Source organism: Filicampus tigris, chromosome 2 (genome assembly GCF_054856515.1).
Source record: "Filicampus tigris isolate MCC_2025a chromosome 2, RoL_Ftig_1.0, whole genome shotgun sequence".
NCBI lineage: Eukaryota > Metazoa > Chordata > Actinopteri > Syngnathiformes > Syngnathidae > Filicampus > Filicampus tigris.
This window is the reverse complement of record NC_141218.1, coordinates 16,586,749-16,604,018: the sequence shown is the minus strand read 5'-3', so window position 1 is coordinate 16,604,018 and position 17,270 is coordinate 16,586,749. Positions and strand designations below refer to the sequence as shown.

The 17,270-nt window shown below is 40.8% G+C and overlaps 1 protein-coding gene and 1 long non-coding RNA gene across 3 annotated transcripts; both read left to right on the top strand.

Moving 5' to 3' along the window:
- The first annotated feature begins 3,804 nt into the window (after window positions 1–3,804).
- On the top strand, window positions 3,805–6,725 carry dusp1 (dual specificity phosphatase 1). Its single transcript, XM_086024116.1, has 4 exons — window positions 3,805–4,467; window positions 4,684–4,829; window positions 4,923–5,142; window positions 5,705–6,725. Exons 1-4 carry the CDS (start codon window positions 4,059–4,061, stop codon window positions 6,058–6,060), a joined length of 1,131 nt encoding a protein of 376 aa, XP_085880242.1. The 5' UTR covers window positions 3,805–4,058; the 3' UTR covers window positions 6,061–6,725.
- An 8,935-nt stretch (window positions 6,726–15,660) lies between these two features.
- Window positions 15,661–17,185, top strand: LOC147151606 (uncharacterized). 2 transcript variants are annotated; one of them, XR_015085699.1, is made up of 2 exons: window positions 15,661–15,748; window positions 16,718–17,185. It is a non-coding gene; the product is annotated as an uncharacterized LOC147151606 (long non-coding RNA). The 2 variants fall into 2 exon arrangements; XR_015085698.1 differs by lacking the exon at window positions 15,661–15,748 and adding an exon at window positions 16,020–16,261.
- Window positions 17,186–17,270: the final 85 nt, after the last annotated feature.

The window sequence follows — 17,270 nt, the reverse complement described above, 5'->3', positions numbered from 1 at the left end:
CACACATATCACTGTTCACCTAACATTATAAAACAATGTGCATCTGTATATTTGTTCACCTTACCAAACAGTAACAGAAAGTTACCTAATGATGATTTGCACTGGCAAATTATGTGTCATCGCATCTTTTTTGGGGGGCCTGTTTAAGAAATTAAACACATTCCAGTCAGAAAATGTATCAGCTGATGGATATAAGCTGTGTGTTTTCCCATGACTGCTCAGGGGTTGCATATGGTGACAATGACAGTAAACGTGTAAAGATGACAGCAAAAATGGGGCTGTCATCTGTTTCACTTCCCTTTCTGGATGAAGACTTACAGACTGTAATTATTGGCATTGGAAGCATCAGCTCTATTTTCAGGCCTTGGTCTACTCTAAACTCATTGGTTTATTCTTATTGGAGGAGAATATTAGTCAAATCCAATTTCAACTTTTCTGATTTGTGTTGTATGTGAACATACTGTTACTATATGCACATTTATTTGCTCACCCAACTCATCATTACTTAGCGGAAGACACATTCATTCTTTTAGGACAAAATGTTTGGATACAGATCTCCAGCTCCTCCCCTCCTGGAAAGCATGTAACATTCCTACTCTGATGCATTTGCTTTGCTGTTGACTCATCTCACAGGAGCGTTAGGTTAAACCGGCTGGAGAGTTTTTGCACTCTGTTGTGATTAGTTACGTTTCTGCCCTTTTGGTTTCCCAACCACCTAACCCCCCCTTTTCACAGAACACATCCCATTATCCTTTCTTTCACCGAGGTAAAACCCAGGGTCATAATGGCATGACGTGGATTCGGAGGGCTGATAGTAATGCTCGGGTTTCTCTGGAGTGAGAATGAGGTCATAGCCTATATTTAAGCAAATCTTTTGAAAAGATAAGATAAACTTGGCATGAATACAGTCCAACAAGATAAGCACATGCAAATTACTGGATTTATAGATTTACAATTGGTGAGGCATACAGAACTGAAACTCAAAAAACATGCTGAAGGGGAGTCAATATACACAGCAACACCAAAAATGTACTCTGGCATTTACCATGTGCAGCTTCAAGTCACAAAAGAGTCGAACGCACCCTCCACCCGTTGTCAACAATTATCATCCTGCTTCCTTATGATGAGATAACAGGGCTCATTCTGAGTCATCAAAACAATGCATCAAAACGGTTTCTCTGAGTGACTGTCACCTGAAAGAAAAAAAAAGAATTGGTCAATAATGTTACATACACCTGTTTCAATTAGATCACAACTGACAGGTTGAAAAGATCTACATCTGCTGTTGTCTTCCTGGAAGACCCGTGTTTTGGTACTCAGCATGTGGAAATTTACTGGACTTGAGATTTCTATACAGTGATTAACTTTTATGGTTTGCCTTCACTCTCGGGGCATTGAACATTATGTACCTCCGACTAATAAAAACAAAGAATAAATGTTTATGGCCCCCGTGCCAGATATTTACATATTATTTTCTTATTTGTCAACCCTCAGGTCAAGAGGCATAACAGAAATCTCGTTATACGCTAACATCATGGAAAATTCGTCAAATTCCTCATTTACTGGAGTACAGATAGTACCACTGAATCTTAATACTGTATCCACTAGTTGATGGGATAGGAATACTGATAGTAAAATAAAAGAAAAACAAAACAAAGGTTGAAGAGGCCTGCAAGCATACTCTTCAGTTTAAAAAATGTCGAAGTATATATTTGTCATTCTAATGCATATATTCATGTATTCCAAACACACACCGCAAACATTTTTTTTTAGCAATTTTAACCCCTTTAACCCTAGAACACTAACGTAGGGTGATTTTCCACTTTACTATGTGATATTTTGTGTAGGGAAATTAAAGAAGACAACTTCCAATTTGGCATACAGTACAGTGTTGTACTTTTGCATAAATTGATGAAAACTGTATTTTATCCAGGATATTATATCGGGTTAAATGTAGCCGACGATAATGATGGTGTTACTAATTTTAATGTTCTAGGGTTAATCAATATGCATGTAGAAGGACCATCTTCAATGTAAAACCCTCCAACACAAATATTTATACACATATGAATGTGTAACCCTGCGACCCTTGTGAGGATAAGCGGTATCGATAATGGATGGATGAATGTGTAAATGTAACACTTGGTTTAAGCTAACATTAGACAACACATCTACTCATTCTCAATCGCTAATGGTTATTTTTGAAGAGTTACTGACAATGAGTGTGTTCATGATGTCACCAACATGTGATTAAAATGACTAACCATCAACTGCTTAAGGGAGTCAACACCAGTGGTGGGAAATAACCACATACGTTGTTTATGTACTTAAGTCGATTTTTCAGGTATGTACACTTTACTTGAGTATTTATTTTTCTGACAAATTTTTACTCTCACTCTACATTTGACCATAGATATCTACACCTTCTACTCCTTTTTTTGTTGTTGTCATTTTATGTTTTTCAACACGACGACTCGACCTGATTTAACAGAGGCAGTCACCGGCCGTGGAGCTTGAGATTGTAGCGACATGGAGAAAGGAGAATGAGGCAGCATTAACAGTGGAAACAAATTCAAAGAAGCAAGATATTCCCCTTCTATGGCCTAAGATAGGGCTACATGAATGATTTGTGGAGATTTTGTTGTCATGTGCGAGCCTAAACAGCACCAAATGTTTGCATCCAGAGATTCTCTGGCTAACCAGAAGGAACAAATACAGGCAAGGTTTATGTTTTCAATTATTATCATTAGAAGGCTTATAATGTGCAATACTATATTATGGATGTATGCAATGCATATCAACATGTTTTTCCCGCACACTATACATAGTGATCTATCATAATTCATCAATAGGGCATTGTATATGACAATACACTACATGGTCTTTTAATAATTTCAGAGAGCTACTTTTTATTTCTTTCCTTTGCTTGTAAATATCTTTAAATCTTTTGGTTGTAAATGTGCTTAAATGTTGTCAGTGTACCACGTTGTTTTAGTAATTTTAATGAGCTACTTTTGTTCTCTTTGCCTTGCAAAGGGAAGTTGTTCTGCTTCTGCAATGCTTTTAGGTGTTGTGCCTTTGGTTGTGTGAGCTAATTGAATTGCCTTGTGTATGAAATGTCCTATATAAAAAGTTGCCTTGCCTTATAATACACTATAGGTTTGAATACCCATAGCACAAATGGACAATATTTAATACTTATAGAGACACCATATTCTTCTGTATGCGTTTTTTTTCTGCTTATAGATTACATTAAATGTTTTCTGTACTTTCTCGTGTAGTTTGTATTATTTTTTTTATTTAATTTTTTTAATGTTGGTAATTTTGGTAAGTGTTCCTCTATTTATTCATATAAATGTAGAGTTGTGAATTCTGCTGTGATAATCCATCCATATCTATCTATCTATCTATCTATCTATCTATCTATCTATCTATCTATCTATCTATCTATCTATCTATCTATCTATCTATCTATCTATCTATCTATCTATCCATCTATTTGACCCTGGACAGCATTTTTAAATGCATTGAGCTGTACTTCTACGAAGCTTTGAGTTACTATTGCCATCTGTGGAACACTTGAAAGTTGTGAAAAAACATTTGCCTCCTTCGCTTGGTACGTGACCGCGCTGAGAAGGGACATCTGGGTAATGAAGGCGGACGCGGACGACGTGTGCGTGCCTGGGACCAAAATGTTCTCAAAGCGTGCGCGCGCCCGTGTGGTTCAACTCTCCACCTCACTGCGGGCGGGCGCGTGCCTTTGACGTCATGCTGTCTGGCAGGACGCCAGTCAGGGCGGTCTCGTGACGTCAGTGGACTACCATTCACTAGCTGTGACCGTATATAAAGAAAGTGCTTCAACGCGACTTTCACAGCCACTTCGCAGCCAACTACTGTTACAGTAACACAAGGAAAGAACGAGCAACAGCGGACACACTCAAGAAGACGCTCCGAGTACTTTAGGTTACTTTTGTGCCGTCTAAAGATTTTTTTTTTAAAATCGGAACAAAGAGGAGATTACAACCATCAGCTCTCTACCGCCTCAAGCTTCAAGCTATATGTATTTGGATCTAACTTTTCTTTCCCGTCGCCCTACTATGGTCATAATGGAGGTGCCCACCATCGACTGTGCGTCCCTCCGTGGTCTGTTGGAGGCCGACGCTCCGGGCTGCCTGGTGCTGGACTGCCGCTCTTTCCTGTCCTTCAATGACTCGCACATCGCGGCCTCCACCAACGTTCGCTTCAGTACCATCGTGCGGAGACGAGCCAGGGGCGGCCTGGGACTCGAACACATTGTCCCCAACGAGGATACCAGGAGCCGCCTCCTGTCCGGCGAGTACCAGTCGGTGGTGCTTCTGGACGAGCATAGTTGTGACTTAAGCCAAGCCAAGAAAGACGGGACGCTGATGCTGGCTGTGGCAGCCCTTTGCCGGGACCCCTGTGGCGCAAGTGTGTTCATCCTTAAAGGTAATAAAAATGGTCTCATTCACATTTGTTGTGTTTGTGTGTGTGCGTGGCAACAAATGTGGTTTTCAGCTGTCACCATTCCAGCTTGTGCTGCTGTAAACAATTCAGAAATAGACCACAGCTTCTCTGTTACAAAGCAGTTGTTCCCTTTTTTGGTTATGCGATTACAACCCGTTCTTACATCTTTTTTTTTTTTTTTTCCATTTTGGTCCTCAGGTGGATTTGAGGCATTTTCCAAAGAATATCCCAACATGTGCACCAAGCCTTCTCCCTCACAGGGGCTCAGTTTACCTCTGAGCTCCAACCACCCAGGAAGTGCAGATCCGAGCTGTAGTCCATGCAACACACCACTTTATGACCAGGTTTGTGTCTTTTCCTCCAACATGCTCACAGCAACTTTTACTTTACTTTACTTTTCACCTCCCTCACTGACTGTTTACATGTCCTCTTCTTAGGGAGGTCCTGTAGAGATCTTGCCCTTCCTGTACCTTGGTAGCGCTTACCATGCGTCTCGAAAAGACATGCTGGACATGCTGGGGATCACTGCCCTGATAAACGTCTCTGCCAACTGCCCCAACCACTTTGAGGACTCCTTTTTGTACAAGAGCATCCCCGTGGAGGACAACCACAAAGCGGATATCAGCTCCTGGTTCAACGAGGCCATTGAGTTTATTGGTTAGTATTTTTTTTTTTTACACTGCTTTCGTGCTCTGTTAGTAGCAAAGTGAGTGTGAAGAAAAGGGAAAAAAAACACCCCCTCCTTCTCTCGTGGATTTAAATTTGAAAAAGTTCCCTCCAAAAACTGACCAGCTGGCTCAGCAAGGGCCCCCTTGGTTACATCATCACCCCTCAATTGTAGAAAAGCCCCCCCAGCCAACGCAAACACATACTGCTTTTTAAATGAGTTGCCAGGCAGTGGCAACAGCGGATTCGGCTTGGCTCCGCGCCATCCTTTTGTTGTGTCTTCACAAAAGGAGACTTCTCCATGCTCACTGGCGGCCTTCCTCCCAGATCAATATGCTCAGTGGGGGGTTTGTTCCCCTTCTTTGTGTACATGGCCCACCCCCCTTTAGGAATGACCCCCACAGGCCTACACCCCGCAGGCCCATTAACTGTGCTCCTGTGTCTTAATGGGCTGTTGAATTTTTAAAAAGCACCTGTGAGGACCGCAGTATTTCTTGCATGCATAATCAGCCATATCGCGATGTGCTAACGTTGCCCCCTTTTCTCTGCGCAGATTCAGTTCGGAATAACGGCGGTCGAGTATTTGTCCACTGTCAAGCGGGCATCTCCCGGTCGGCCACCATCTGCCTCGCCTACCTCATGCGCACCAACCGCGTCAAACTGGACGAGGCCTTCGAGTTTGTGAAGCAGCGCCGCAGCATCATCTCGCCCAACTTCAGCTTCATGGGGCAACTCCTCCAGTTTGAGTCGCAGGTGCTGGCCTCCTCAACTTGCTCGTCGGAGGCCGGAAGTCCGGCCATCGGCAACGGCAGCACCGTTTTCAATTTTCCCGTGTCCATCCCGGTGCACACGTCCGCCAGTCAGCTCTCCTTCCTCCACAGTCCGATCACTACCTCTCCCAGCTGCTGATGCAGAATGGGATGTAAACATCTAGACTCAAAACAACTCAACAACCGATGACTCTTAAAACAGTGGTGCTGGTATCACTGCACTAAATGTAACCATGTATCCTGATGTCAATTTAAGGTGAGACATGGCAGCTACCAACAAGCAGTATTGACACGTAACTGCTCAGCGAGGCTGTTGGATGTATGTAAAAGGATTCTGCTACATGAAGGCAAATGCTTTTGATAATCACAATCATTTATGAATAACAAATCAGAGGGCTAACAGCAGTCTCAGGAATGTTGACCTCCCAAATGTCTCTATTTTGCTTCCTAGTTAAGGGATCTAATTATTAACCTATGCTGACAAGTTACTGCTTCATTTGAAGAACAATGAATGTATCCCCTCTGTTTATTGTAGATGTGGCAGAAGCGGCCAATTTGAATGCAAATGTCTGCCTTTGCGAGATGGGCAGATCCTGACATGCTGGGGAAAGTGACCATTAAATACCTCATGTTTCTGTACTGTGTACTGCAAGCCCTGTGGTGGGCACGTAGTCTGCAATGATTGCTATGACATATTTATTGAACTAAAGTAATATATTTCTCTAGTGTATCTATTTTTGCATATGTTCATTTCAACGTTTTTTATACCACTGAATAAAAGTGACTTTGTACATTTAAAAGTGACCCTTCCATTGTGTTGTTTATACTTGATGCTCCACGATCAGCCATTTGAATGCATAATCCAAAGCATCAAACAAGAAACTAAAATAACTCAGGGGGACCTTTCAATTCAAAAGTACAATACTGTATTGGATTTGGTCATTTCAAGTGTTTCAAAAAATTGACTCATTTAAAGTGGAAGTCAACCACAAAAATTATTACAATATTTCTATACAATAATATGTTCTATGTGCCTCCACCAGTCTAAATATGGCATTCTGATTTATATTGCGTTTGTGGAATATGAGTTAAGCAATAAAATCCATCTGTTTTTATAGTCATCTCAGGGGGTTGCCATTTTGCCACTTTCTGTCGAATGAAAACGGCATCAACTGGTGAGGGCTCAGGTAACCACCAATCACGGTAACCACTGTTTACTGAAGCTGAGTCATGATTGGTCGTTACCTGAACCCTGAGCAACTGTGGTGTCATTTTCGGTTGACAGCAAGTGACAAAATGGCCGCTCCTGAGAAGGACAAAAACAGGTGGCTTTTACAAACACAATATTAATCAGAATGCCATGCTCAAACTAGTGGGGCTGCATAGAACGTATTAATGTAAAGAACATTTTTGGGTTGATTTGAGATTTATTTACTCCCTTTGGCAGCCATTAACCCCTGCTCACATGTGCAACCAAACTTATTTACTTATTAAACTTACTGGCACGAAGACGGCAAAACACGACCTATAGGTAGTTTTACTTGGAGTTTTACTTGTTTGATGCTTGTTGGAGAACTCTAAAGTAATTTGTGCACTTTGCAAAGCCAAATTCGAATACTATATTAGTCTTTGGTGTATTATCTTATATAGCGCAGAATACCCTGCTCAAGTTAACTCTATGGGGCCTTGCAAATCAACACTGCTGGATTGTGGTGCTCGTGGTTAGAATTAAACCTATAAGCGAGATGTTTTGAGAATTGTTTCTCTGAGAATAATATAAGTAAGATGCCTTTAAAGTTGAGTTAGTTTTGATCGATTTGTTCAACAGTTGAATTTATCAGGAGAAAATTTGTATTCAGGGAGCAAATTCATATTCAGGGATCAAAGAAAGCTATTAAAACAGTCTTTGAATGTAAATATAATTACTATTTGATAATTTTACATTAATTCCAAGATTTTACTCAAGTAAATATCTGGTGGAAGCTTCGTAGAAAATATATAATAGTGTATTAGTGTATATACTCACATATTGTATATATATATATATATATATATATATATATATATATATATATATATATATATATACACACACACACACACACACACACACACCAACTGCCTCTCTTTGTTCGTGCAATGGAATCCTATCATTACATTTTTTTTCTACCCACAGAAGACGCATGATGTCATGGCGTCTTCCATTGTTGGGGCCATACTCCCTCTGTTTGAATCTGTGTGAGGCCTGACCAGCGACAGGAGGCCCAAAGAATTGGCGAAGGAGCCCTCCCTATGGAGCCACAATAGGAGCAGCTGCAAGGCGTTTGGGAAAAGTGTGACCACTAAAGAGCATTCAGGGCTCAGTCGTGCGCCGCTCTCACATGCCAATGGCAGTAGAGGGGGTGGTTAGTCGGGAAAGGGTGGTGGGGACATTTATGGAGGTGCCTCTGAAAGGGAAAGCAATATGTTTGGTTTGCAAATTAGCCAAAACATTGGCAGTGACTTCTGGTGGACTGTGAGAAAAAAGTGATTGGACCTCAAGGCCTTCAAGAACAAAACCACCATCTGCACTCATGGGTTTTGGAGACCCATCCAACAGTGTCAACTTAGTTCGTATGAATCAAAACATATATGCATGAAACCGACCTGTGTGGATAAGATGAACATTTGCACAGTATGTCACAATGCAAGTTATGATGTGTTAGCGCAGTGAGTCCCAATGTGTGCAGAACTAGTGCTATGCAGAAGACTCACTAAATGAAATGTTCAAACGGCGCATGTTGTTACAGTGGTTTAAACGTTATTTTCCCAATCCATTGTAGTATATTTGTTATATACAACTCAGTTGTAAGATGGCTTAAAGATAGTTCTTATTCAAAACAGGCTGCCTCAAATAATGTCAACCAAAATTTTTCAAATGCCGCATATGTTCATTGGCTTTCTTCATGAGCACTGTGAGGCAAAGCAGTGATCACGCACTGTATGGGCTTAAGCAGAGGTGGGCATTCCGTCTGACAGACGGACCGGTCCATCTATCCATCAATGACGGACACCCGTTTTGCTGACTTTGCTGACTGACGATAGACGGGAAACTTGAAAAAAAAAAGATGGACTAAGCATAGACGGAAGTGGATACACAGTCATCACAGTCCACAGGATCACAGTCCATAATTGACGGATGTTCGTTTGTGCTGAAGAGAGAAGGAAAAGCGACCCAGACTGCATTGACTGTATATGTATAGCAGGTGGTGGTATGCACCAAAGAGAGAATCATGAGTTACTCAGGCTGACTGAGAAGTAATAAAAGTTGTACTAGTTTAAATACAGAGGCAGGCTTACACACAAGTTCTTGTGAGTTATGTTTTACATTTCTATTTTTACTTTTGGAAAGAGTGGGGTTAGGAGGTTGTGAAACGGTATTTTTCAGGCACACACGCCATTTCACAAGGTGGCAGTAATGAATCAAAAGTTGTTTGCCAACCGCTAAAAGACAGAAGAAGAAGATGAAGAAGACACATTTGAAGAAAGAAAATATTCATTTATTGTAATTTGGGGTAAGCAAAACCTTTTAATCAAATCGGTTCCGATGGATGGAAAATGGATGGATACATTTTCATCTCTTGAACCACCTTTTTTTTTCTCCGGATTGACGATAGACGTACTGGCGGACCTTTGATATTTACTGACGGAAGCACCGTTAAAATAACATGATGGCCAGACGATTACAGTTTGGTCCGCCTTGAAAAATAGACGGAATGATGGATGATGGTACCCAGGCTGCTGACGGATGACGAATGAGGGACCGGCAAACTTTAGTAAAATGCCCAACTCTGGTCTTAAGTATCTAATTTTACCAGGATAGGGCGCCCATATGTCCACATTTGGGATCAAATCAACAAAATGTTCAATAATACGCCTAGTACAACCACTTGTCCTCTAAATGTTATTGCTCATCACAACAGCACTTTTTTGTAAACGAGGGGTGAAAAACGTTTTTATTTTGAAAAACAATCTTGTATAAACAAGTCCGAAACCCCGCCATGTAACCACTCTTTGAGACAGACCATCAGTAGTGTTGACGCCTTTGTGGGAAATGCTCATCCATGACCTCACCAGTTCCCTCAGACATGGGCGACATAGGCTCAACACCCCCTGTCCAACATCTACCAGCCCACCCACCTTTTGTGTCCCTTGAACTTCCTGTGCATTTGTTTTTCTGTATGCGTGTGAACGTCGTTAGGCGAGTTTAAAAAAAAAAAAAAAAGCCTCTGTCTGAGATTAAAGCATTGACGTCTATGCGGGCTGAATGTGGGCTGACAAAGTGTCAAGGTGTTGTCGAATCCTGGCAGTCACATCAAGAGGCAAACTACGCTTTGTTTCTGATGTGTCTCCTCGGTTGTGTTGTCTTTTCAGCCAGGCGCCGTAATGACATTTGCCACTTTCAGTGTTGCAAAGTGGTAGTTGCATTTAGTGACATGAGACTCTGACTCAACTTCAAAGCCATTTTAATTAACAGCATGCAAAAGAAGTGCTTTGAAATGTGTCAGACCCCACTGCCATGACAGGAAGTGAGCTAATGCGACCGCTTGCTTTTACCATCATCAAGTAGTAAATTATTTCTGGGTTGTTTCTTAAAATCACACAAAGCAGTTGATGCATGGAATAGTCATGGTAAAACAAATCACATGACATAATTTGCAATGTAATAATATTTACCACAGGAAATTAGTCACGTTGTTGCTCACTGATGTTATGTGGATGTGGCACACGGCCTGGAGGGTTTTACATGAAATGGGATTGTTGGGATCATCATGTTCTCATGAGAATTTATAACATGAAGTCATCCAAATCATCGGCATTTACGTATACTATGGAGAGGTCTTTTCCAAAATGAAATAAAAACCACATTTTTAAAAATGGTAAATTTTGCAACTCAATTCCATTTGTTGTGTACAGACTTGATTGTCTTTTAAACATATTTAGACACAGATTAAATTATTGTTTTGTCAAATTTAACAGTGAACGTAAATATATATATTTTTTCTCAGAGGACAAGCGGTTCAGATAATGGATGGATAATAATAATTGATTCATGTCATTTAGGAAAAGAGCTGTCAAAAGAAGCAGGACTACAGTGTCCTTCTAGAGCAAAATAGTGGACATGCTGCACTGAAAATAATGAATGTGTGATTTTTTTTAAACTAGGGTGTAGTAAATCATTTTTGGAAGATTAACAACCAACTATTACATCCACACATACAGTTTAATGAGAAACACAACAAAGCAAGCATGGAAACAAAAACAGACTAACTTAAAGTTAATTTGTCGCTCTTCTGTGATACATTGACTCGAAACTAACTTTATTAACTTTCATGGATTCCAAGAAACAAAAGTGGAGTGACGCTGGATGTGTGCTCCTACAGAGTTCAGTCCAGTAGATAATTGTTACTTCTCATAAAGCTTGAAAACTCAAAAGGTTTGTGTTCTTTATGCATGGCTGCTGTGGATTGACAATTTATTATTATTTTCAATTGGTGTAGCTAAAGTATGCTTCAGGATTACAAAACAGAGGGCTGTCAAATTAATTTGTGCAATTGCTTTGGAAAGGCATAATTTTGTCTATTGTTTAATTCAGAATGTTCAACTTGATGCTTTTTTTTTAACATTTCATTTTGTCCTGAAAGCAAGTGTCTAACTACAATACACTTGGTAAAGCAATACCAGTCCAGGTACAAGAAAAGAAATAGAAGGCTTATCCAGAAGCATAAGTCACGACAGTCCTAATGCTTTTCACAAATACTCCATCACATCTGTGTCCTGCCATTACATGTCCATCCATTATCCATACCGCTTATCGTCACAAGGGTCACGGGCGTGCTGGAGCCTATCCCAGCTGTCTTTGGCCAGTAGGCGGGGCACACCCTGAATTGGTTGCCAGCCAATCGCAGGGCAGCCATTACATGCCATAACAATTGAACATGCGCATGTTGACCCTTAACATAGATGACAGTTTTCTTCCGCTTTGAGACTGTTTTTTAAGCATTTGTGATTTCAGGCTCCAAATGCAGTTGTCATGTAAATGAATGCCTTTGGCGACACGTTTTTCAAGAGTCTCCTGTGAACAGCCCCTGAGAATACTTTCGCACAACTCGGGTCAAAGTCAAGGGCCAAGGCCTGCCATCTCAATTGAAAATAATTGACGTTGGACTAGCAAAAATATGAGTGTCAAGACATCTCGTCTGGAAGCAGTGAATGTGTTCATTTTTATCTTGGGCTGGGGAAAAAAAACTAACTCGGCTAGGTCGACCACAAAAATTGGTTGGCTACTTCCATGTTTACCGCATGGACCTTTGTTGCTGAATACAAATATGCGCAAGGTTTGGAGTTTATTTAAACTTAAACAGAACAAAAATAAAGTTTTATGTGATTACTGCAAAGCGGAGCAGGCGGAACGCGTTAGCGTGATGACAAGCCGGCCGGTCGGGTGGCGAATGCCTACTGCTTCACGTAAAACATCTCAGCTTTGATGCTTTTTAAGTACCAAACAAGCTAAAGACTGAGACACGTCACAGCACGTACCATCACCTCTTTATGGGAGCAAAACATCTTCCGTTAAATTGTCATGACCAGTTAAACTTGACGTGATCGATGTACTATTTTATGATGTTTTATGACAAACAAGATATCCATAAAACTAAAAAGAATTATTACCAAAGGCAGGGACTATTACGTAATTATGGTTATGTATGATATCATCAACTATAATTCTACTGTGTCCCAACAGGAAGGTGTTTAAGAAGTTTCAGTACAGATGATGTTGTCAAAACAGTACCCGTTGCGTTTACATAGAAACAATGACAGAAATATCATGCATGGCACGCTAATGGTTCGCTGCCGATGTCCTTGTGTCCCTGTGGAATTGTAGTAAAGGGAAATGTCACGTAGGACATACCATCAACGTTTGTGCGCCAGGATACTTCTGGTTGGCAGAAATATGATTGACTTAAAAAATAAAATAAAATAACCACATTTTTTTTCTCAATTTCCTTAATCCGGCGAAACCTATGGGTGAGGAGGATACATGTCGTGGATGTGGTAAATAGTGCACTGAGATGATAGCAAGATTGGCTATTGGAACTGAAACACACATTTTCTCATAAGTACAATACACATGAAATGTTTGGTTGGTTTATCTTTGACTAATTTAGCAAAATAGAAAGGTTAACGTGCTTGCTAATGTTAGCACACTATCCATTTCACATCTGCTATAAATGACCATAGTAACTATGTCTGAATTTCTATTTGTGTATCAATTTAACTGTTCAAATGTTAATTCTTCTCTCTTCAAAGCAAATTACCCAACATCATATTGGCCAGTGAGAATTAAACTCATCATTGAAGCCAATTAGCTCATTGCTCTGACTTGGTCAAGATACCTGGAAGTGTTTGTTTAATAATGGTGCTATCAGAGAAAGTTTTAGCTTTTGCTAGCTGGAATTATGTGTGATAATTGTTCTACAATAGCACAGAGGCTGCCATTGTAGTTTTTAGTAACATACTCACACACGTCGAGACTGAACACTTAATAAGCATGTTCTTCATTTTCACAGATGACCATTTTTAGCATTTGTACAGAAATGATTGTTTTCCAAAATGTGCACTTTGAGACCAATTTATAAAATTCTTGCATTTCTTTTTTAGCCATTGCTATATAAACAAATTGATTTTCCTCTGAACAATTGCCATGACTCATGATTAGTTCCAATTTGCTGACCTCACTCGACCTTAAAACTGGATTAAATCTCTCATACACTGAGGTGAGGACACACATGGGATATCTTGACCAAGAAGATTTAGTCCACACATTGATGTCATGGCAAAATACTCACCTGCAGTAAATCTGTAAGAAGATTACAACTGGAACAGGAAGGCTTCCTGCTTGTTGTAACCCACTCATATGTTCACACACATGCACGTAAACACACACACTTGCCCTACCAAAATGTAATATTATTATTCTTTACATGACTAGTTCCTTTCAACATAATAAGCTACTATATATTCAGAGGTGGGTAGAGTATAGACAAACATTACATATGGGTAGGAATACTTTGTGTCTTTTCAAATATTGTCCAACAATATCACTTTGAAAAAAAAAAACGAGCTAATGAACTATGAAAAATTCAACGACTGGGATAGGCTCCAGCACGCCCGTGAGCCTCGTGAGGATAAGCGGCTCGGATAATGCATAATGAACATATATTCTTCCAAATCCATGAATATTATTCAAGTTTACCTCTTTTTGTAATGCATGCACCACACTGCTCCTAATTATTTTGATGTATTTTTTTATTGCTATTATTTTTTATATATTTTTGTTCTACTTGTTACTAATTTATTTTCTGATTGTTATTTGAAGTTATAGTTAAAGTTCAGGTAGTTGAGTAAATACTGTGTTATGAAACCATTGAATCATTGTGTTTATTAATCGTGAATTCAATATCAATCAAAATAATCAGGATCATTGTTTTTTTCCCATAATCGCCCATCCCTAGCATGAACCATTAAAATGTGCCCTAAAATGCAAGGTTCTGCTATGCAAATACGACAAGAACAACCGATAGGATGAGGTGCTGCTGGATGGGAAGTTTGTGCAGCTTGAACCTTCAATCTTGACTGACAGTAGCGCACACAGGCATGCGAACGGCACATTGCAGCAGGTTTTGTGCGTAAAAGATCGGACATTTCCTGACGTCTTTTGCCACTGATGATAAACATTTTCTTTTCTCAACATTCAAAAGCAAACGAAAGCAGACAACCTACAGTTGCGTGACAAGGGCAGAGATAAGGCCAGATCTGTAAGTTGATAGCCCAACACACGAACAGCCCGGCGGAACGTCACAACATTACGTGTCATCATTGACTTGTTTTTATAACAGTGTGTAATGTAAGAAGAGACACTATGTCAACTCTTTATACACACGTACTGTTCCACTATTCATCAACTCTACCATTGTATATATATGTTTGAAGATGTGCAGCTCTGCTATGTCTCACAATGCGCACCAAAATGACAAAACAATGACATCAATCAGAACCCAGCAGATATTACACAGGCGGCCAACCAGTCGTAGACCCCGCTGAGAGCCTTGTTTGCCCCTGCGACCCTGAAGACAAGCTTGTATTTTTCCACTGGCTATGCAGGCTGAGGGGTTGTGTTCACAAGCAGCAGTCAAATCCTGTGTGGGGCATTCAAGGAATGTCTGGCATCCTCTGGCGTCTTCGCCGCTGCCTACCCGCCGGCACTGTGATGTCACGGCCCAAAACATACGTAGGAGCGCAGATGTACATCACAGGCTGCAGGCTAAATCAATTTGGAGTCATGTTTTGACTGCATATTTGAAATGTTTATATGAATTCAACATAAGAATTCAATGACTGCATTTATCTTTAAATACGTTCCAGTGTAAGTCGGGTAGCAAAGAGAGAGCTCATCTGTTCATTTTTTTTTCATCCTTGAATCAGTGTTGACAGCTTTCACAAGATAATAACACCCTCTGGTCCACTGACCTTTTCGGTAATTTCAAAGTGGCACCATACATTTAAAAGCATGAATTCCACCTCACACGTTTGAGTGAAAGCACCAGACGTCCTGAATCCAAACTGTGAATTATGTCACTCCGCGTGGATAAAAGGCCTCTTTGACTAAAGCCACCCACATAGCTGAAAACAGTCTTCTGCTTGATTATGGCACACTGGAAAAGACTTCATAATGACCACTCTATACCTTATATGCTTGGGATCCTACATTTTTGTGCATGACACAGGTTACTTTCATGTACACTTTCATGAACTCTTCAGTTGACTACGTACTTTATGTATTATATTTATGTATGTTTTAACTCATTGTGAAGAATTCAGGATTTTTTTCCTATCCATCCATCCATTATCTGTACCGCTTATCCTCACAAGGGTTGCGGGGCGTGCTGGAGCCTATCCCAGCTGTCTTCGGGCAGTAGGCAGGGGACACCCTGAATTGGTTGCCAGCCAATCACAGGGCACACAGAGACAAACAAACATTCGCACTCACAATCTCACCTAGGGGTGGGAGGAAACCGGAGTATCCGGAGAAAACCCACGCAGGCACGGGGAGAACATGCAAACTCCACACAGGGAGGCCGGGGCCGGGATTGAACCCACGACCTCTGAACTGTGAGGCGGACGTGCTAACCAGTCGACCACCGTGACGTTTTTTTTTTCCTAATGGATGACAATTTTTACATGACAATTTAGGTCTACCGGGCACTCCGGTTTCCTCCCACATTCCAAAAACATGCATGGTAAGTTGATTGGACACTCTAAATTGCCCCTAGGTGTGATTGTGAGTGCGGATGTTTGTCTCTGTGTGCCCTGCGATTGGCTGGCAACCAGTTCAGGGTGTCCCCCGCCTACTGCCCAAAGACAGCTGGGATAGGCTCCAGCACGCCCCGCGACCCTTGTGAGGAGAAGCGGTACAGATAATGGATGGATGAATTTAGGTCTATAATGTTGTAGTGGTTAGCTTGCCTGAATTGGGTTCAGTTCCGACTAATGTGATGTACACAATACAGTTAATAGAACAAATTTTACCTCACATTTGAAGATACTCATTTGTGTTGATCTCCTATCATACTGACATCAGTAGAAATTTTTAAAACACAACTTAAGACTTATTTGTATGATTCTGCGTTTAGTTGAACTGTTTGTTTTGGCCTCTTTACTGCCGTTTCTATTCTTTTTCTGCCCCCTTTTCCCAGGCTTGGGAATTAGGTGATGACGACCGAATTGGAGGTTGCTGTTTCGATCCAACAGCAATTGACTGCTACAAGATTGGAGGCTGACCACATCCTCGGAGGCGCTGTTATGGAGATTTCTACATTGACCATTGGGCCCCTGCTGACTTCATCTATGTCATCTTCCTGCAGCATTCATTTGATTAACTTTCACATCACTTTAACAAACACTGTATAGAACTATAATGTGTGTTCAATGTTGCCCACTCGGCATCCATTGCAGCCTGATCATCCTGGAAGAGGGATTCCCCCATCTGTGGTCCCTTCTCAAGGTTTCTCACTTTTCGACAGATGTTTTTTTTTTTTTAGTTTTCCTTGCCCTCCTGGGGGTTAAGATCAGGGGATGTCGTGTATATGATCCGGTGCATGTGTGAAGCCCTTTGAGACTTTCCTGTGATTAAGGACTATATAAATAAATTTGACTTGACTTGACATTTCAAATGATTTAGAATGCTGCTCTGTGCACCATTACCACAAGGTCCACAAAAGAATCCCCTCTGAGATCCTAAATATTGGA

Coding starts and splice junctions, on each gene's coding strand:
- dusp1 (XM_086024116.1), top strand. CDS start 4,059: ATGTATTTGGATCTAACTTTTCTTTCCCGTCGCCCTACTATGGTCATA. Junction 4,830..4,922: donor ACACACCACTTTATGACCAG/GTTTGTGTCTTT, acceptor TCCTCTTCTTAG/GGAGGTCCTGTAGAGATCTT. Junction 5,143..5,704: donor CGAGGCCATTGAGTTTATTG/GTTAGTATTTTT, acceptor TTCTCTGCGCAG/ATTCAGTTCGGAATAACGGC.